The following is a 22,284-nucleotide window of genomic DNA, read 5'->3' as shown; positions in this document are numbered from 1 at the left end:
CCTGGGTTTGATCCCCAGCATCCTATATGGTCCCCTGAGACTGCCAGGAACAGTTTCTGAGCACAGAGCCAGGAGTAATCTCTGAGCACCACTGGGTGTGACCCAAAAACAACAAAAAAAATTTAAGGTTACTATACATTAAAATTCATAATGGTCATGTCTTCTTTGAAAAAAAAAAAAAGAATATGATATTTAGGGGCCAGAGAGATAGCACAATGGTGTTTGCCTTGCAAGCAGCCGACACAGGACCTAAGGTGGTTGGGTTTTTTTTTGTTGTTGTTTTTTTTTTTTTTTTTTTGGTTTTTGGGCCACACCCGGCAGTGCTCTGGAGTTACTCCTGGCTGTCTGCTCAGAAATAGCTCCTGGCAGGCACGGGGGACCATATGAGACACCGGGATTTGAACCAACCATCTTAGGTCCTGGATCGGCTACTTGCAAGGCAAACACCACTGTGCTATCTCTCCAGGACCTAGGAGAGCTATTTCTGAGCAGATAGCCTGAGTAACCCCTAAGCACCACCGAGAGTGGCCCAAAAACCAAAATAATAATAATAATAATAATAATAATAATATGATATTTATGAGGGAGTACTTATTAGCTAGGTGAGGGCATGGTTGGAAATGCCAATATGTAGTAAGTGATCCTTTCCACATCATGTACACTTCTGCTTTAATTCTGTTTTGTGTTTTCTCCTAAACCCATAATTTGGCTTTTGGCGATAAAAAAGAGTTCAGTTAGAACTGTATTTCCGGGGCCGGGCGGTGGCGCTAGAGGTAAGGTGCCTGCCTTGCCTGCGCTAGCCTTGGACGGACCTCGGTTCGATCCCCCGGTGTCCCATATGGTCCCCCAAGCCAGGAGACTTCTGAGCACATAGCCAGGAGTAACCCCTGAGCGTTACTGGGTGTGGCTCAAAAACAAAAAAAAAAAAAAAAGAACTGTATTTCCTTTTTTCCCCCCCCTTTTTGGGTCACATCCGGTGGTGCTCAGGGATTGCTCCTGGCAGGCTCGGGGGACCATATGGGATGTGGGATTCGAACCAATGACCTTATACATGAAAGGCAAACGCCTTACCTCCATGCTATCTCTCCAGCCCCAGAACCTTGTTGTAAAAATGCACCTGATCCGGGGTCAGAGAGATAGCATAAAGGTAAGGCAATTGTCTTGCATACAGAAGGACAGTGGTTCGAATCCCGGCATCCCATTTGGTCCCCTGAGCCTGCCAGGAGCGATTTCTGAGTGTGGAGCCAGGAGTAACCCCTGAGCGCTGCCGGTTCTGACCCAAAAACCAAACAAAAATCAAAACGAAAAGGGCCCAGAGAGATAGCACAGCGGCGTTTGCCTTGCAAGCAGCCGATCCAGGACCAAAGGTGGTTGGTTCGAATCCTGGTGTCCCATATGGTCCCCCGTGCCTGCCAGGAGCTATTTCTGAGCAGACAGCCAGGAGTAACCCGAGCACTGCCGGGTGTGGCCCAAAAACCAAAAAAAGAAAAAAAAATCAAAACAAAAAAAGCACCTGATTCAGGGGCTGAAGTGATAGTACAGCAGGTAGGGCATTTGTTTTGCACGTAGCTGACCCAGGTTCAATCCTAACATTCCATATGGTCCTCTGAGCCAACCAGGAATGATTTCTGAACACAAAGCCAGGAAGTAACTGCTGAGCACTGCTGGGTATGCCCCCCCCCAAAAGAAAACCCAAAAAATAATAAACTCATCAGATTCAGAAACCTATCTAAGTTTGAGAAGCACTGAATTAGTTTTCTGGGAATGAGTATACAAAATAAAATCATAGGTATGTGGTATGAAGTTTGAAAGGAAAGGTTAATGCTACTATTCATGTAGAATTTTGTAAACTGCATAGCACTATAAACATAGTGTGGCCAAATAAACAAACAAAACCTTCCTAAATTCTTGATATCATTGGTTATAAACTTTACTTTTAAGAAAATTAAAAAAAAACTTTTAAATGCTAAGCAGGGAACAGAGCCATACTACAGTAAGTGCTTGCGCTTCATGTTGGCTGATAAGATCCTCCCAGATGTAGCACAAGACTATAAGAGCCAGCTGGTAGGAAAGTGTCTGTGGGGGCATGTTCAGTGGAAGGAGACAAGCTGGAAAGGGTTCAAGTTCAGGAAAAAAATAATTTGAGAAACCCTGGTTTAGAGGAGTGGTAAGAAGAAAATGGCCATCTTGAATCCTAAAGTCAGGACAAATCCTGACTCAAAAGACCATCTTGTCAGTAGAGGAGAATCCAATGAGTTTCTGGTCAAGATGTAAATCACTGAAGGTGGGAGGATAAAAGAAGAGCTATTAGGGGCCAGAGTGATAGCACAGCAGTAGCACATTTGTCTTGCACAAGGCCAACCTGGGACGGACCCAGTTTTGATTCCTGGCAACCCATATGGTCACTAGAGCCTGCCAGGAGTGTGAGCACTCCTGAGCACAGAACCAGGAATAACCCCTGAGCGCTGCCAGGCGTGTGACCTAAAAACAAAACAAAACAAAACATAAAAAAAGAAGAGCTATTGACTCCAAAGGAACAATAAAGCGAGCCGAGAAGCAAAAAGCTATTGGGAGGTTCAAAGCCTGAGCTGATAAAGGCTTAAACCGGATGGACAAAAGATTTAAACCAGAAATTGTAAGGAGGATCTGACAGTTCTTGGATCTTTGTGGGTGAGATATTGGAGGAAGCAACTACCTGCAAGCCTAGAAGATTTGGGAGTATAATACCATGGAAACAGGTCAGTACTGGAAGAAGGAAGTTGTTTTGAGATAAACAGCAACAACATCGTAGAGTTCTACAGTGAAACATAAAACACAACTCACCTTCATGTCCTCAAAATTTGTTATTCCAATCTGAGGCAGGTTTGAGCAGTTTACATGGATTAGTTTTTGGCCACCGATGAAATTTGAGATAAAACAGTCCTGTTAGTACAATAAGAACATCACTCAAAAGATGAACTGCACAGAGAAGGGGTGGGGGGAATCACATTTATCTTTGGTTCTAGGGGAAACATTTTTTTAATTAAAGTTTAACAGCGCTGGGCCTGGGGCAATAGCACAGTGGGTAGGGTGTTTGCCTTGCATGCAGCCAATCCAGGTTCGATCCCTGGCATCTCATATGGTCCCCTGAGCTTGCCAGGAGTAATTTCTGAGTGCAGAGCCTGGAATAACCCCTGAGTGTCACCAGGTGTGGCCTAAGAACTAAAACAAAAAAAATTTTTAAACTTTGTTAATAATGCCAGGAAATATTTTTTCATCTAAGATCTTGCTCTTTCATACTAGGTCCTTAACTTTTTTGGCCTTTTATAACCAGTGCATCTTTTGTGCCTCAAATTAGTTTCAAGTATGGGGATATAGAGCTGGAGAGATAGTATAATGGTTAAGGCACCTGCCTTGCATACAGCTATCTCAAGTTTGATCCCCATCACTATCTGTGGTCCCCTCAGTACCACCAAGAGTGATCCTCCCTGAGTACAGAGCCACGAGTAAGCCCTGAACTCTGGTAGGTGTGGCCCCCAAACCAAAAAAATAATAAAACAGTAACATCAAAATAAAGTATAGGGGCCAGAGAGATAGCATGGAGATAAGGCATTTGCCTTGCATGCAGAAGGATGGTGGTTTGAATCCCGGCATCCCATATGGTCCCGAGCCTGCCAGGGGTGATTTCTGAGCATAGAGCCAGGAATAGACCCTGAGCACTGCCGGGTGACTCAAAAACAAAAACAAAAATATATATATATACAGAATAAAAACTAATTTATATTTTGTGGTTTGTCTAAAGCATAGTTGGCAGAAGTGAAAAAAGAGGGACCAGAGCGATAGCACAGGCATTTGCCTTGCACATGGTCAACCTGGACAGACTTGGGTTCAATCCCTGGCATCCCATATGGTCCCCCAAGCCTGCCAGTTGTAATTTTTGAGTGTAGAGCTAGGAATAACCCCTGAGTGACCCCCCCCCCAAAAAGGATTTAGATGTTTTAGTAACTCTTTATAACAAGCTAATTAAATTGGACTGTTTTTGTTTGTTTTTAAAGAAAAAGTTAAAAAAGAATATGGGGCCAGAGAAAATAGTATGTGGTTGACCCAGATTTAATCCTTGATACCCCGTATGGTCCCTCTAGCCAATCATGAGTAATTCCTGAGTACAGAATACAGAATAAGTATTGTTGAGTATTGCTGGGTATGTCAATGAAGTTAAGAAGGGGAAAAAATTAAAGAGAAAAAGCAGCTTTTTTGTTGTTTTTGTTGTTTCTTTTGTTGTTATTGGTTTGTTTGTGTATTTGGTCACCCATCAGCATCATGCAAGGCAAGTGCCCTACCTGCTCTCTCTCAGTCCTGAAAAAGAAGTTTAAAAAAGACAAATTAGTACTGTTGCTCATGACACATCCTAGTTAAAAGGGCTGACACTAAAACATCTTGACAAAGTACCAAAAAGACTAGCTTGAAAGAAAAATTTTATATTTAAAGTCTTATGTGGGGCTGGAGTTATAGAATAGGGTGGGTAGGCTGGATCGCACACCAAGTTCAATCCCTGGTGTCTCATATGGTCCCCTAAACCTGGCAGGAGGGGTTCTTGAGTGCAGAGCCAGGAGTAAACACTAAGCTGTGATCCCAAAAAAATTTAAAGGTCTTATGTAAACTTTTCTTTAAGAACAAGGAAGTCAATAATTGACTCAGGTCAGGGTTGATAAATAGCAGGTAAAAAGGATGAAAATTACCTCAAAAAAGTTATTTTTGAAATAAGGGCAACAGTAAATATATGGTCCCCCAAGCCTGCCAGGAGCTATTTCTGATAGCAGAACCAGAGTAACCCTTGAGTGCTGCTGGGTGTGGCCCAAAACAAACAAAAAAGAAAATTAAAAAAATTGTAAACAAATGGTTATTTATTGGGCATCAAAATGGACACATTCTTGGATCTTTCCAAGAGGTATTTTTTAAACCTCTCTATATAAAGATCTATAAATGTATAAACTTACCAACTTACATGTTTTTATGTATGTTTTAACAGTATGCCAGTTATAATCAAAATGTACTTAAAAGTTTTTAGTATTATTTCTTTTTTTTTTTTTTTTTGGTTTTTCGGGCCACACCCATTTGATGTTCAAGGGTTACTCCTGGCTAAGCGCTCAGAAATTGCCCCTGGCTTGGGGGGACCATATGGGACACCGGGGGATAGAACTGTGGTCCTTCCTTGGCTAGCGCTTGCAAGGCAGACACGTTACCTCTAGCGCCACCTCGCCAGCCCCTAGTATTATTTCTTAAGGTACCTTGTATTGAGGAAAGCCCAGCTGGCTAATCCACTCTGCAACTTGCTCTGGACTCCATTTCATAAATTCTAATGATGAGTCAATACTTGTTTCAGATTCTACTGCCTCCAATATTGCCGATATTTGATCTTCAGAAGATTTTCTTAAATTCTCCTCAGATTCTGAGGAAGGTTGTGAGCTATGGTGGGAATCAGTGGCCAAAGACAGGTTTTGAAACTCTGAAGAGATAGCTTGCTGTAGTGATGTTCTTGCTACATCAGAAGCCAGAGTGACGATAATATCAGAGGCTCTTGAAAATCTATGAGCCTCCTTGATGGATAATTTCCTTTGGCGAAGCTGCTCCAGCTTGACCCGTGCATAATGCTTAAATTTAATAGCATCTGGATGATTCTCTTTGTGGTCTACAGTCTTCTCTTTTTTCGATCGTGATGTAACTTTAGTTACTAACTCTGTCTCTTTCTGAATTGGCTCTGTTTGTATCTCTTCTTGGTCTTCCAACTTGGTCTTTGATTTCTTGAGACCTGTTTCCTCAATTGATTTTACTTTTTTCTCAGCAGACGATATGGCCTTTTCTAATAGAGATGGAACTTTCCTATCCATTGACTTTTTTTGTGTAACCTTTGTTTTCTGCTCTTGAAACTCTGATTTAGTCTGCTCAGACAGTTGTATCCCTGACTTCTTACTTGATTTTCTTTTACTCCCCTCTGGAAAGGGAACTAACTCCTTAGCTGATTTTCTCTGTATCTCCTCTGGGGTTTCTGCTTTACGCTCTTCCAGAGGTTTTTGAGCTGCCTCCTCAGTAGACTTTCTTGGTTCCTCTTCTGGAAATTCTGGTTTGACTTGCTTAGATGGTTCTGTCCATGTGTCCTCAGGTGATTTTCTCTGTGCCTCCTCAGAAAATTCTGCTTCAGTCTGCTCAGACAATTCTGTTCCCAGCTCCTTGGCTGATTTTCTCTGTGTTACCTCTGGGGTCTCTGCTATAGTTTCCTCCAAAGGTTCTTGAGCTGCCTCCTCGGTAGACTTTCTTAGTTCCTCTTCAGGAAACTCTGGATTGACATGGGGAGATGGTTCTGTCCTTTCATCCTCAGGTAATTTTCTCTGTTGCTCCTCTGGAAGCTCTGCTTGAGTCTGCTCAGATGGTTCTGTCCCTGACTTCTCAGGTGATCTTTCTTTCTTCCCCTCTGGAAGCTCAGGTTTGATCTGCTCAGATGGTCCTATCCATAACTCACTGGCTGATTTTCTCTGTGCCTCCTCAGAAAATTCTGCTTCAGTTTGCTCAGATGATTCTGCCCCTACCTCCTCAGCTGATTTTCTTTGTATCTCCTTTGGAAACTCTGGTTTAGTCTGCTCAGAAGATTCTGCCTGCAACTTCTTAGCTGATTTTCTCTGTGTTTCCTCCTCTGGGGTCTCTGCTTTAGTCTCTTCTAGAGGTTCTTGAGCTGTTACCTCAGTAGACTTTCTTAGTTCCTCTTCAGGAAACTCTAGTTTCCTCTGCTTAGATAGTTCTGTCTTTTCATCCTCAGGTGATATTCTTTGTTGCTCCTCTGGAAGCTCTGCTTGAGTCTGCTCAGATGGTTCTGTCCCTGACTTCTCAGGTGATATTTCTTTCTTCCCCTCTGGAAGCTCTGGTTTGATCTGCTCAGATGGTCCTATCCATAACTCACTGCCTGATTTTCTCTGTGCCTCCTCGGAAAATTCCGCTTCAATCTGCTCAGATGATTCTGTCTCTACCTCCTTAGCTGATTTTCTTTGTATCTCCTCTGGAAACTCTGCTTTAGTCTGCTCAGATGATTCTGCCTGCAACTTCTTAGCTGATTTTCTCTGTGTTTCCTCCTCTGGGGTCTCTGCTTTAGGCTCTTCTAGAGGTTCTTGATCTGCTTCTTCAATAGACTTACTTGGTTCCTCTTCTGGAAACTTTGATTTGACTTGCTGAGGTGGTTCAGTCCTTTCATCCTCAGATGATTTTCTCTGTGCCTCCTCAGGAAATTCTGCTTCAATTTGCTCAGAGAATTCCGTTCCTAACTCCTCGGCTGATTTTCTTTGTATCTCCTCTGAAAACTCTAGTTTAGTCTGCTCAGATGATTCTGCCTGCAACTCCTCAGCTGATTTTCTCTGTGTTTCCTCTGAGGTCTCTGCTTCAATCTCTTCAGGAGGTTCTTGAACTGCCTCCTTAATAGATTTTCTTAGTTTTTCTTCTGGGAACTCTGGCTTGACCTGCTTAGATGGTTCCGTCCCTTTGTCCTCAGGTGATTTTCTTTGCGTCTCCCCTAAAATCTCAGGTACACTCATCTCTGGTGGCTGCAGATCTGTGTCTTCCATGGACTCACTGGGTTTCTCTCTCGGGAATTCTGATTGGATCTGTTCTACAGATTCTGGCTCGGTCCTATCCTGCTGTTTGCTAGGTGGTGCATCTAAAACCTCCTCTAGAAACCCTAAACTTACCTCACTGGCTTTGGGCCCCGGAACCTCCGTTTCTTTTGGTAACGATTGATCTAATTTCGTAAGTACTTCCATAATGATGCCCTCCGCTTCATGCACGCTGGCCTCCTTGGGCAAGTCTAGTTCTAAGTGTTCATATTTCTCAGCCCCTGAGACTGCCATATCCTCGAACCCGTCTCGTCCCACGTCTCTGAAAGTCTCCCCCTCGCTCTCTTCAGGACTTTGGGAGGAGGCATGGGCGGAATAACCTTCCCCGGAGTCCTCCACCATCTCTTCCTCCGAAGGCCTAGCTGGTTTGGAGTGCGGGAGCCCACTGTCTGCGGACCCATCTTTGAAATCCTCATCCGTCTCCACCACAGGTCGCTCGGGGTCAGCTTCGGCCCGCGTGCCCAAGTTGGCATCGGCAGGAACTGGCGTCCAGGACTCCTGGCCTTGCTCTTCCCCGGAGGCCATCCTTGCTGGGAGCTTCTGCGGGGCCAGGGATGACGCACTGGACGGGCCCGGCCTCTTAGCAACCACGACTTCCGATAGCGTCGCTATGGCTACGGCGGCTTCCGGCCGGGGCTTCTTGACTCTTCTCTGGGATTTGTGTGAGATTGGTGACGAGCCGGGCGCTTATAAAAGCCAGCCCGCGCCGGCCGAGCCCAGCTCCGGGCGGGCAGCGCCGGCGCCATCCGCCCTCCTCCGGCCGCCACCGGCGCGCACTGGCTCAGCGGGCGGCACTTCCGGTCCCGGCGGCGCGGCGCGGCGCTGAGCTGCGCTCGGCTCTTCCCGGCCGCGCTCCCTCGGCCTCGGCTGTTTCCGGCGCGGCCTCGGCGGCTCCAGATGTCAGACGCGGCCGGCGTCGGGGACGGGGGCCCGGGAGCGGAGGGGAGCCAGGCGGTCCCTGCAGGTATGCAAGCAAGCAAGGCCCGGGTTTTCATCAGCGAGGGGAGCACTAGTGGGGTGCACAGCAAACCCCCTTTTTTGCAACCTGGCGGGGGGGTTCCCCCTCTTCCAAAGCCGCTGGAGGCCTCACTGCCTCCAACTATGTACCCCGAAACTCTGGGGTTCCCCCCCCCCCACTCCCAGAGTTTGCATCCTGAGAGTGTCCTCGCGCATCTCTTTGCCAAATGTCGGCCAGCTTCCCCTGTGGGGGATCAGCTTTTATGGGGGTGATGGGGTCCCCCAGAGCTGGGGCTCCTTCACCCCTCTTGCAACCCCTTTTTTTTTGTTTCTGGCTCCCACTCTTTCTTCCCCTTCCTCCCCCAGGCTTTTCTCCCACTCACCCCCCCCACCTGCGTCTTTCTGCCCCCCAAATCCAGGCAGGCAGCCTCAACATCCTCTCTAGGCTTCTGTATGCTCCGAAGCCCCCCCTGAGTCTCCATCCAAATTGCAACTTGGAGGGGGAGACATGAGTGTTTCTATGCAGAGAGGGGAGGAATGGGGACTGAACCCCTTTTTGACAGTACCCTTCTCAAGCCCCCTCTCCCTCAATGCCACCAGGTTTGGGGGGATTTCTTGCCCGAAGGTGGAGGTGCCCCTCTGCAGCACCTTGACTTTTCTTTCCAGCCTTGCACGCATCATACCTCTCAACTCAAAGGATGCTCTCTTCAGGACAGGGGACCGGTTTTACTCTGTGCCAAGGGAGGGAGCCTGGATGTGGCAGGGGATGGAATTAAGGGAGCTATTTCCATCACCACCCCTCAACACACACCTTCCTGAATGAGGAACTGCTAAGGACCCGTAGATTCTAGGTGGGAATCTTGGATCTAGGGGTTCCTGGATGTGGGGTTTGTCACTCGCCGTGTGCTGACTTGCTTTGCGCTTCTTTCACTGGTGGTATCTGTTTTGTGTGTCTGCTGCTGGGACTGACTAAGCTGGGCCTCCGATCTACACCATCCTGGTGTTCCCCATTAATGTGAAAGTAGGGTTCCTGCTTTTGCCCACCCCACCCCAACTCCCTGTTCTCAGAGGAGCTGTGTCTGGAATTGTATTTCCCAACACCCCGGGCTTTGCCTATTCCCTTTCACCTCACATTGATTGCTGCTTCATGCACACACCTTTGAATTACTATCCACTTTCTTACACACATATATTTATGCACACACCTCCGAATTATCCACTTTCCCCACTAATTCATGCTCCCCATCCCTCCCACTAACCATCCCTCCGACCCTCCCTTTACCCCTTCCTCCCTCCCTCCTTCCTTCCTACCTTCCTTCCTTCCTTCCTTCCTTCCTTCCTTCCTTCCTTCCTTTCTTTCTTTCTTTCTTTCTTTCTTTCTTTCTTTCTTTCTTTCTTTCTTTCTTTCTTTCTTTCTTTCTTCCTTTCCTTCCTTCCTTCCTTTCCTTCCTTCCTTCCTTCCTTCCTTCCTCTTTCTTTCTTTCTTTCTTTCTTTCTTTCTTTCTTTCTTTCTTTCTTTCTTTCTTTCTTTCTTTCTTTCTTTCTTTCTTTCTTTCTTTCTTTCTTTCTTTCTTTCTTTTTTTCTTTCTTTCCTTCCTTCCTTCCTTCCTTCCTTCCTTCCTTCCTTCCTTCCTTTCTTTCTTTCTTTCTTTTCTTTCCTTCCTCTGTATTTCTCTTTCTCCCTTTGATCTCTGTCTCTTTGATCCACATCTGTTTGTGCTCAGGACTTACTCCTGGCTCTGTGCTCAGGGATCCACTGGTGGAGCTTGGGGGACCATGTCGGATGCCAGGGATCTAATCCTAGCTAGGTGTGCAAGGCAAGGCCCCCTGCCCACTATACTATCCCCCACAGCACCTATGGTTCATTTTAAAGCATTCTAACAATTTTTGGTCTTTTCCTTTTTGTAAACTTATGCTTTGTATTAAATTCAGAATTGGTGATTAGTATTTAATACGATTGCAGTAGAAATTCCAAGTACAATTCATTAAATATTAAGCAAATAATATTTCTAAGCATTTATCCCTGTGCATAGATTTCTGAATTGAGAATTTTACCACCTTCCCCTTTCGATCCTAGTGTGCTGTTGGAACAGATTATATGGAAAGATTCTATGAATGGCCCTAGAACAGACATGAGGCTAGAGTGCAGTGCCTTTCTTCTGGTTTCTCATGTTTTCCTGCATTCTTTTTTCCCTCTCAGGACTCTGGTAGAAATTACTTATGATTATTTTCTTTTTCTTCTGATCTGAAGCAGTTTGATTGTTTGTGTTCTTATTGCAGCCCAGAGCAATCTTTCCCCTTGATGTGGAATTTGTGGCTAATAAAATAGCTAGTTAAATAATCGGAATATTGCTTAAGTTAATTGAATGCTTTGTGCCAAGTGGAGGAAAGTACTTACTTGTATTACCTAACTTAATCCTGTCATCCATCCATTGTTTTTTTCACCCCGTAACTTATTTGTCCAAGTTAACCGAATAAGCATTTTTCACTATCTAGTTGAAATTGTTAACTTGTCCTGAAGTTTTCAGTAGTTTATTTTTATTGACAACAATTAAGCATTGGTATTTCAGGGCAGGTTATGGCCTTTTGCTGTAAGGTATTTTTATAGAACAAGAAAGAGAGAACAGCAGGGCCACAAAAACACACCCAAAAACAATGAGAGAGAGAGAGAGAGAGAGAGAGAGAGAGAGAGAGAGAGAGAGAGAGAGAGAGAGAGAGAACAACAGCAGAGCTACAAAAAAAAAACCCCAATTCAAAACAGCATTTAATTGAGTTTTCTCATTTTTATTTTTTATTACCTTCAGGAAAATAAGCAGAGTATAGGACAGAATTTGTCCCTAAGAGCCTCAAGGTTGTGTCTTAGAAGTTCTGTAAATGTTTGCCCAACTGTGAGGGTAAGTCTCATGGACTGTAAGAGAAACTCCCAGCAGGGAAATTGGGGCGCGTTAATGAATAGGAGGAATGTGGGTTGAGATAAGCAAGAAGGTTATTTGAGCCAGGACTGTGGTTCTCAAACAAAGGTGATTTTGTTTGGGTTGTGGTCCCTGAGGGAGAAGGGGCCCATTACTGACCTGTGGTGGGGAGAGGCTAGGGTTGCTCACAACTTCCTGCCTGCTTAGGGCAAAAACTCAGGGGAGCGCGATGTGGACTAAGTGTCAGTGGTGCTGCTGTTGAGTAATTTCCACTTCCAGTTAAGTGGGTTTCCAAAGCTCATGCGTTTCACTTGGCTCCTCTATATAGGTTTTGGAAGTTAACTGAAAAACTACTTCACATTGGAATGGAGCTATAGAGCAGCAATAGGGCGTTTACCTTGCACATTGCTGATCCAGGATGGACCTTGGTTTGATCCCTTGTGTCCCATATGGTCCCCCAAGTGAGGGACGATTTCTGAGTGCATAGCCAGGAGTAACCCCTGAGCGTCACTGGGGGTGGCCCAAAAATTAAAAAACAAAAACAAACAAACAAAATCCTGCCTCACATTGAGTTTGGTTGGCTGGTGCCTTTTTGTCACCTACCTTTGGGAAATTATCCATGTATTAGAAGTACAGAGCTAGGTTTTGTAGGGGAGATGACCCAAAGGGTTAGTGTGCAATCCTTGCATGCAAGAACCCCAGATTCATTCCCAAGCACAACATAGTTCCTAGAGCACTGCCAGATTTGTAGCCCTAATCCTCCATTCTCTCTTCCAGAAAGAAAATAGAACTGAAAAATAAATGAAACAGAAATGTTTCTGTCTTTTGCTTTATTTTTGTTTTGGGAGTCACACCTTGCAGTCCCCGTGACTTACTCATAGCTTTGTGCTTGAGGAAGACCATATATGATGCTAGGAATCAAACCCGCCAGCCACTTGCATGGCTAGTGCCCTACCTGCAGTACTATCTCTCTTGCCCCTCTGTCTTCCTTTCTAAAGAGGAATGACAGCAGTTGGAGACAAGGTTACAGATTTTTCTTTTTCTTTTTCCTTTTTGGGCCACACCCGGCAGTGATCAGGGGTCACGCCTGGCTCTATGCTCAGAAATTGCTCCGGGCAGGCTCGGGGACCATATGAGATACTGAGATTCGAACCACTATCCTATTGCATGCAAGGCAAATGCCCTGCCTCCAAGGCAAATGCCCTGCCTCCATGCTATCTCTCCGGCCCCAAGAGTTTTCAATGTAGCTTATTCCTTCAAAGCAAGCTGTAATTATCTAGAGTAGCCATATGTGTTTTTATAGGTATGCTCTACAGAGAATACCTTTCAAGGGTCTTCACGTTTGGCTGACAGAGCTTTGGATTAAAAAAAGGATCAATGCATTTCTGAACTAAGCTCTCCAGGGTTCAGTCTCCTGATTGTTTTGTGAACTGTAATTGTTTTTAATAGTACAGGGCACCTGGGTTCTTTGGTCCCCAAGGAAAGGGCTATTACTCTGCTTTTATTATAAAACTCTCCGAGGCATACACGTTACATCATTTAAGTTCAGGGTTTGTTTATTTATTTTGTTTGTTTAAGTATTGGAGCTTTGGTTTTGTAAATAAAGGGCCAAGTCTGTTCTGACCTTGAAGTCAGTCGTGAAACTTATTTTGATGGTAACACCATGTGCTTTTTATTTTATTTTATTTTATTTTATTTTGGTTTAGGGGCCACACATGGTGGTGCTCATGGGGTTACTCCTTCAGAACTCTGCACTCAGAAAACACTCCTGGCAGGTTCAGAGGACAAAATAGGATGTCAGGGATTGAACGTGGTGGGCTGCATACAAGACAAACACCCTACCTTCTGTGCTATCACTCCGGTCCTAACACTGTGCTTTTAGAAGCAAGTGAATGAATTTGTTCATTATTCTTTTATTTTATTTTACTGGTGGTGCCAGGACTTGGGTTCAGGGTCTCACATATGTAAGGATGCAGAAAGTACATCTCTGCTCTTGTTTGTGAATTCTATGTAGGATTTAGAGCCATGGAGATTATCTTCCTGCAGTGATGGAAATGGTACAGCTCTTTGGCCTTTTCCGTTTCAATGAAAATTTAATCATCAGTGGCTGTCATGTGGATGGAGTGAAGGAGCAAAAATGGGCTCTATCCCAAAGAGCCTTTATGTGGTTTGGTTTTCTGTTGCGGTTTTTATGTCAAAGTGGTCTACATTAGTTCTGTAATCATGCTTTTATGGTGCTGAGAGAGCTGATTAGTCTGGCCATAATTCTGCCCATAACAGTGTGTCCTGGGGTTGTAATCTGAACGGTCACTTAGGAACAAGGCCACGGGAAAGGGCTGAGGGAAAAGCAGGATCACATGGTGTCTAGGTTTGGTTGGCTCATAAACTCAGCCAGTTTCTTTGAGTTTTAGCCTCTTGAGACTGTACCCACACAACCTGCTTTTGGCTCCTCTACCCTTGAGTCTAAAAGGCCAGGCTAATTATTTCTTTGCAGCCTGTATAGTGAAGGGAAAGTCCTATGAGACCTGTTTGAAAAAAAAAAAAAACTCTGGCCTGGATATACAAATGCTTTATGAAAAACTTGCTTTTTGATTCTCTTTGTAGAGGAAATAGAATGAACACCATACATTTAAATCTGTAGCGTGATCAGAATGTTTGAAAAGTCATATTCTGGTAACACAGAAAGTGATGAAATGGGGCCAACTAGCATAGTCCCCACATGGGAGATCTTGCATTCAGCCCCAGGCACTTTGAGTAAAAATGTTGCCTACTGAATATTAAAATAACCATATATGCATTAAAAATACATATTCTACCTTGTACAAGAATGCATATTTCTATACAAATTCAGATCATCTAAATTTGTAAAACTTATTCCGATTTCTCTGCTTTCTTCTAGGAATACTTGTAAAATAAGTCTGTAATTGACATAGTAAATGCTATGCTATAGATGGATTGACTTTTTTATGTCAGTCTAAATTTCACTAAAATAGGAAATTTGAAAAATGATTCATAACTGTTTTTCACTTTTATACAGGACTGTATCTTCCACATGTTATACTTATGGAAATAAATCGTTCTTCTTTGACTAGATGTTACATAACTTATCATATCTCTTTGATATTAAAAAAACAAAATTTCTTTTCTTTTTTGTATTCATTAAGTTGGTAAGATGCATCCCAGCTGCACTGGATAGTTCCCTTTCTCACTGTGTGGGTGAGGGTTGTAGAACTGTCACTTTCATGCATTGCTGAAGTGAGTGGAGACTGTAGAAATGCCTCGGAGGACAATCTGGCAGTAATCATACAAATTACACTATAGGCTCTCATTGATTCGTCCCTTCCATGATTTGCCATTGACCGATTTAATGACTTAGACCCAAGGTTATTCCTGTATTGTTTGTAATGGTAAATGATTAGAAAGAACACACTTATCCAGTAGGGAAATAACTAAATGGTGAAGTATCCATCCAATGAAATATTAAAAAAAAAATTAACTGTCTGGGGCAGGAGAGATGGCACAGTGGTGGGGCATTTGCCTTGCACGCAGTCAAACAGGATGGATGGTGGTTCGATTCCTGGCATCCCATATGGGCCCCCAGCTTGCCAGGGGCAATTTCTGAGTACAGAGTCAGAAGTAACCCCAGAGGGCCACCAGTGTGGCCCCCAAACCAATCAATTAATCAAGTTTAAAAAATAAAAAAAATATTGACTATTTGTTGGAAGAATGAGGCTTTTCAAATGTAGTTATAAAGAAATGTCTCAGACAATTAGGAAAAAAACTACATACCATATATATCTAATACAGTCATTGTGTCATACATTTGTATGTATACATGTTTGTATGTGTGTACATATACAACCTTCTTTTATTTAGTGCTAGGGATCAAATCCAGGTCCTCACACATGTGAGGCATGAGGTTTACCACTTAGCTACATTTCAAGTCCACTTTTGTCTTGGGCCACATCTGGTAGTACTCAGGGTTTACTCCTGGCTCTGTGCTCAGGGATCACTTTTGGCAGGACTTTGGAGACCTTTTAGGGTGCTGGGAATCAAATTTGGGTTGGATGCATTCAAGACAAGCACCTTATCTGTTATACTCTCTCTTCAACCCCTCTTGTACAATTTTTTCTTGTTTGTTTTTTGGGCCACACCCGGTAATACTCAAGGGTTACTCCTGGCTATGCGCTCAGAAATTGCTCCTGGCTTGGGGGACCACATGGGACTCTGGGGGATCAAACTACAGTCCGCCCTAGGTCAGCACGTGCAAGGCAAAAGCCCTACCACTGCACCACTGCTCTGGCTCCTTCTTTGACATTTTTATTACACACACACACACACACATGATCCTTCTTTTATATTTTTATTACACACACACACACACACATGACCTGTGTACCATAAAGGAAGTTCAGCTCAGATTATAATTAGATCATAAAATCTACAAATGATTTTTATGTAGGAGCTTATAATACATTACTGAAAGAAATTAAAGAACTTTACTTCTAAATCAACAGAAGGATGTACCATATTCTTAGGTTGAAAACCCAATATTGTGAAACTGTCAATTCTCCGCAACTCAATTTATGCACAAAAGTAATCCAAATAAAAATCTCAGCAAGCTTTGATGGGTTTTTTGGAGTGCAGTTTGACAAGTTTGTTCTAAAATATACATAAAAATAAAATGTCATAAATAGCTAGGACACTCTGAGTAAGAACAAAATGAGAGATTTGCTGCATTAGATATCAAGATTTATTTTAAAGCTTTTGGAGACTAGACCCCACAAATAGATACAACCTAAAAACAGCCATATTTATTTATATAGCTGCTTTATTTGCCAAAGATTGAAGTCTAGAGTGATAGAAAAATGAGTGTTGCTAAGACAATTGAATTCCTAAGAGAAAAGAAGGAAAAGAAAACATCCAAACTTCAACCCCCTCCCCCCACACACTTAACTCTTGGGTTATAAATCAAACTCTGAAAGCAACACAGTAAGTCGGGTTTTGTTGTTGTTGTTATTCATTTGTTTGTTTTGGGCCACACCAATGTTCAGGTGTCACCGATATACTGAAAGACATGCTCAAGGATAGTCATACCAGCTTGTTTACAGTAGCTTAAACATAGGAAACCCAAATATCAATAGCATATTGATCAAATGTGAAAGAACCCAGATATCAACAGTAACTTGGTTTGCAGCTCTGTATTGCTTAATGTTCTAGATAACGGTGAATGATATATCCAGCTGGACTCCCAATAGCTCGTGTATCCTTAGGGGTGGAGTAGACTATACCATCTAGATTTAGTCCATCACACTCAATAATACTCACACAATAATGAAATTGCTAGGGCACATTTCTTAGACTACATTCCTATTGTTAAGCTGCATTGAAATTTAGGATGCTAATATCGCCTTTGAAATCCTGATTACAGTTCTTTAGGGGTACATATCTAGACATGAGAGTGGTAAATTACACGATAGTCCTTTAATGTTTTTTGGTGCCACACCCAGCTGTGCTCAGGGCTAACTCCTGGCTCTGCATTCAGGAATCACTCCTGGTCAGCTCAAGGGACATATGAAGTGCCCAGGATCGAATCTGGTCAGCTGTATGCAAGGCAAGCACCCTACACCCTGTCAAAAAAGCATTTTACTCTGTGTGTGTGTGTGTGTGTGTGTGTGTGTGTGTGTGTGTGTGTGTGTGTATGAATTAATTTTTGGACTTTTAGTCTAATTCATATGTCTGTCTTTATGCCACTACCATGCTGTATTAATTATTCTGCTTATGCAATATATTTTGAAATCAGCAAATTATTTCTCCAGTTTTTTCAAGGTTGCTTTTATATTCGGGGTATTTTGAAATGTCAGATGAATTTCAGTTGGTTTTTTTTTTTTTTTTTTTTTTTGGTGAGATATGCTATTGGGAGTTAAACAGGGACTGATTCCTTAGTTGCATGGTGTGCAAATGTTAACAGTACCGAGTTCTAGCCCCGAAGGTACGATGTCTTGCCTTTCATTCCTGTCCTCATTCATGTCTTTCATCAGTATCCAGTAGTTTACGCCATGGTTATTTTTATTTTATTTATTTATTTATTTATTTATTTATTTATTTATTTATTTATTTATTTATTTATTTATTTATTTATTTATTTATTGGTAACCCCATCAGCGCTCAGGGGTTACTTCTGGCTCTATGCTCAGAAATTGCCCCTGGCAGGCACAGGGGACCATATGGGATGCCGGGATCCGAACCACCGACCTTCAGCATGAAAGGCAAATGCCTTACCTCCATGCTATCTCTCCGGCCCCCATATTTTTGTATGCGTCTTATCCACACACCTAGTAGTGCTCCAGAGATACAGTTCTGTAGTAGTGCTGGAGTTTCGATACTGCAGAGCTCTGGGATGATGCTTGGTATAAGTGGGGTGGTACCAGAGATTGAACTCAAGGTCTTAAACTTTCCAAACAGGTACTTTTTGCCACTGAGCTATTCCCAGGCCCCTTATTTTTGCTTTTGCTTCTTCTGTTACTTCAGCGTGTAATGCCCTTATACATTTGGCTTGGTTAGTCCTTTTTGGGGGAGGGGCCACATCTGGTAGTGCTCAGGGTTACTCCTGGCTCTGTACTCAGGAATTACTCCTGGCAGTGCTTGGGGAACAACTATATAGTCAGGTCGAACCCAGGCTGACTGTGTGCAAGGCAAATGCCCTACCTGCCTTGTACTATTATTGCTGTGGTTCCAAGTCCTTTTTTTGTTTTTTGTTTTTTCGTGTCAACATCCAGCAATGCTCAGAGGTCACTCTCGGCTCTGCACTCAGAAATTACTTCCTGTCGGTGCTTATGGAACCATATGGGATGCAGGAGATTGAACCCAATTTGGCCCTGTGCAAGGCAAGCAAGCTCCCTGCTGGTAGTCACTCCAGCCCCTTGACAAGTCCTTCTTATTAAGACAGCTTAATTGTCATTTCTTTCACTAAACTCCTTTGACATCTTTCTTCACTAAATTAGGAATGTGCCCCTATGATATCTAGGACGTAAATGTATTCTGAATTCATTATGTGTATGTTTGTTTACTTCTTTTTAAAAAATTACTTTATTTAAACATTGTAGTTTAAAAACTGTTCATAATACAAAGCTGTTCTTAGTACAGTTGTTTCTGGCCTTCAGTATTCCAACCCAATTCTGCCACCAATGTAACAACATTCCCTCCACTATTGTCTCCAGTTTTCCACCCATTCCCAAGCCTTCAGTAAAAGAATATTTGTGAAAATTGTTATATCTCACAAGGGGGAAGGGGGTCATTAAATCATCGTCCGAAGGTGTACTAAGCTATTGTTGTCAGTTGTGCATGCAGTATTGTATTTGCTTGTTGAGCTGTGGCCTCTATGCAATTTTTACATTTAATTTGGTCTGTTCTTACTGGGATTTCAATATTGAGGAACTTGGAGGTGTTGTGCAGCTGCATATGTGCACATCAGGAATTCCAGGGTGTATGGAGCTGGGCTGATGTATTTACATGGCTATGGCTGTGGCTGCCAGGGCTTCCAGAAGAATGGAGGAACAGGGGGAGGCTGCCTACCCCACTCTGAGGAACACTGTGATGAAGCAGTGAACTTGGGTCATTGATGCAGCAGTGATTGTGGGGTGTAGGTGCAACTACTGAGGGTTCAGCAGCGCAAGGAACTCAGCCTGCTCCCCTCCTGAAGGTGCCCTAGAGTTTTCAGCCAAGAGTCTGGTGTACCCATCAATTTTTGCGGTTTGGCTTGCTTCTCTTCTGAGAGTAGTGTGAGTCTATGGAGTTGGCATGGTGCCGATGGACTGACGTGGCAGAAGCTGTAGGATCTATGTTTTTCTACTCTGAGTTTCTTTTCCTCAGTAAACTGAGTTCTTTGAGGGAACAAATCATGTTTAATATATTTCTTTTTTTTTTTTTAATCTAACAGATGGCAATGGCCCTTAAATGAATTAGGCAAAACCATTAACTTGCACTTCCTCTTGCTGCAGTTGCTATGTAATAGTGTATTTTGATTGGTAAAAGTATTTAGTAAAGTGTTATGAAGGACCAGTCCCTGGTCTGCTTTCAGTGGATGAATATTGTGGCATGCAAAAGGTAGATTAAACAGTTTACATGTTAAAGAGCTATTAGTTTGTTCCCCTTTCAAGAAAAAGAAACAGACTTTGTATGTTTATAAAAGAGTTTGTTTCAAGTTATTATCAAAGATCACAAAAATAATGGGGCTGTTTACCTTGCAAGCAGCTGATCCAGGATAGACGGTGGTTTGAATCCTGGCATCTCATATGGTCTCCCGAGCCTGCCAGGAGTGATTTCTGAACACAGAGCCAGGAGTAACCCCTGAGCGCTGCTGGATGTGATCCAAAAACAAATAACAACAACAACAAAAAGATTACAAAATAAAAAAGTATTGCTTTTATAAAATTTTTTCTATCAATTGAACAAAAATGATAAAAAAAATAATGGTGAGGAGGTGAGGGAATGAACCATGCTCAATACTGCTAGGATAATTGACATTGGAAGAGAACAGGAAGTTGACTATAAAATTTGTTAAATTGTGGGGCCAGAGCAATACAGTGGGTAAGGCTCTTACTTGCCTTGCTGCTGACCTGCATTTGATCCCTAGCACCCTATATGGTCCCTTGAATCCTGCCAGAGTGCTCCCTGCACACAGAGTCAGTAGGAAGCCCTGAGCACCACCACCATGTGTAGCTCAAAACCAAAACAGAAAGTCTTTGAAGTATATAAAAGGGGTCATACATGTGTCCCAAGTGGTAGAGTGTGTCTGGTTTGTTCCAGGACCCAGGTTTGATTTCCAGCATTGTGTGCCTCTGCTTGCCAGCGGGATCACATGTGGTCAGCCCCTGATCACTGCTGGGTGTGGCCTTTTAAGAAAATGGAATTGAGGCATTTCAATTCTGATGTGTCCCCAGAAGGAAAATTGAGAAATTATGTGGGGTAACAAAACGCTCTAACATGTTAAAGAAAAATGAGAAGTGCACATTAAAACCAAGGTGCCCGCCTTCACAATGAAAATTCTACAAATTTGAGAATACTTTCTAGAAACTCTGGAGGAATAGGCATCCATATTGCTGATGGAGACTCGACTGAGCATAACTAAGCCTACAATCACCACCACTACAGATTTATCCCAGAGACATCCTGGCATCAAGTGAAATTCTCAGCATTGTTGCACAATTTAGAGCAAACTGGAGATGATCCAAATGTCTGTCAGCAGGGATGCCTGTCATTAGCTTCTGCATGGTTAAACAACAAGCATTAGAGGGGGGTGGGGGGGGGGAAGGAGGGAGAGGGAGAGGGAGAAGAGAGAGAGAGAGAGAGAGAGAGAGAGAGAGAGAGAGAGAGAGAGAGAGAGAGAGCGCTGGGGTGGACTTGAACAGCTCTTTAAGTTGTCTTATTACATGGTAGACATAAGGATGCAGAATGTTATTTTCCTCCAAGAACAAAATATATTTATTATGTATCTATTTTTTTTCTGGATTTTTTTCTTAAAAGGCCTCAGGGCCTCTTCTGGTCATTCTCAGCCAACCAGCTCAGCAGTTCAATTTAAGAGCCTAACGAAGCTATTGTGCTCAGGCCCTGCAGTGCTGGGGGCCTCTGGGACTGCACACTGTGATATCTGGGGCACCCTGGGTGCTAGACATTAAAGCAGAGCTAACCATATCAAGACATGTACCTTGCTTGATTCCTAAAATGTATCTCTGGCCCTTGTATTTATTATTTATCTATATTCTTCACCTAAAGGATGAAATATAAATGGATATATGTATATGTATTTGGTTCTACTTTTTAAAAGAAAGTGAAATTTAAAGGCTTGTAAAAGTCATAAAAAAAGACACCTTGCTGAGTGGGAGAAAATATTTGTACATAATATATCAAATAAAGGGTTGATGTCCAAGATTTATAATGCAGTCACAAAGTTTCATAACAAAAGAATCCAAGTACCCCATTCAAAATCAGGAAGTGATGAACATACAAATGGCCAGTAATATATAAAAATATGCTCATTGTCACTTGTTGTTAGGGAAATTCAAAGCAACACAGTGAAATTGCACATTAGTGAGAATGGCATAAATCAAAAAGTCTAGAAATAAACATTGCTGGCAGGGATGTGGTGAGAAAAGAATCCTCATTTAGTGTTGGTAAGAATGTCATCTAGTTCAACTTTTATGGAAAGAAATATGGAGATGTAACACATATACACACACAGTAAGGATAGGACTCCATATGTCCCAGCAATTTCACTTATCATCTATCCCAACACATAAAAACATTAATTTTAAGAATTTATGTTGGGACCGAAGAGATAGTATGGAGGCAGGGTATTTGCCTTGCATGCAGAAAGATGGTGGTTTGAATCCCGACATCCCATATGGTCCCCCGAGCCTGCCAGGAGCAATTTCTGTGCGTAGAGCCAAGAGTAACTCCTGAGCGCTGCCGGGTGTGACCCAAAAACCAAAAAAAAAAAAAAAAAATGCGTACCTGTGTTCATTGTAGCACACTAGTAGCATACTAGCCAAGATTTGGAAACAATCCAAATGTCCAATTAAAAATGAATATGCACAAAAAGGGGGGGCCTGGAAGGTGGCACTAGAGATAAGGTGTCTGCCTTGCAAGCTCTAGCATAGGACAGACCGAGGTTCAATCCCCCGGTGTCCCATATGGTCCCCCCAAGCCAGGAGATATTTCTGAGCGCATAGCCAGGAGTAACCCGAGTGTCAAATGGGTGTGGCCCAAAAAGAAACAAAAAC

At 43.0% G+C, this 22,284-nt stretch overlaps 1 protein-coding gene across 1 annotated transcript; it reads right to left on the bottom strand.

Annotated features, from left to right (window-relative positions):
* Window positions 1–2,739: 2,739 nt before the first annotated feature.
* Window positions 2,740–22,025, bottom strand: SAMD15 (sterile alpha motif domain containing 15). Its single transcript, XM_049770710.1, has 4 exons — window positions 22,016–22,025; window positions 8,402–8,592; window positions 5,268–8,285; window positions 2,740–2,922 (listed from the first exon to the last, which is right to left on the bottom strand). Exons 1-4 carry the CDS (start codon window positions 22,023–22,025, stop codon window positions 2,740–2,742), a joined length of 3,402 nt encoding a protein of 1,133 aa, XP_049626667.1.
* Between the last annotated feature and the right edge of the window lie 259 nt (window positions 22,026–22,284).

The sequence above is a fragment of the Suncus etruscus genome, chromosome 3 (genome assembly GCF_024139225.1).
Source record: "Suncus etruscus isolate mSunEtr1 chromosome 3, mSunEtr1.pri.cur, whole genome shotgun sequence".
Lineage (NCBI taxonomy): Eukaryota > Metazoa > Chordata > Mammalia > Eulipotyphla > Soricidae > Suncus > Suncus etruscus.
Note: the sequence above shows the minus strand (reverse complement) of the source record. Positions and strands in the feature narration are given on the sequence as shown.

Coding starts and splice junctions, on each gene's coding strand:
- SAMD15 (XM_049770710.1), bottom strand. Junction 8,286..8,401: donor CGCTGAGCCAGTGCGCGCCG/GTGGCGGCCGGA, acceptor CACAAATCCCAG/AGAAGAGTCAAGAAGCCCCG. Junction 2,923..5,267: donor TGGGCTTTCCTCAATACAAG/GTACCTTAAGAA, acceptor TTGTACTAACAG/GACTGTTTTATCTCAAATTT.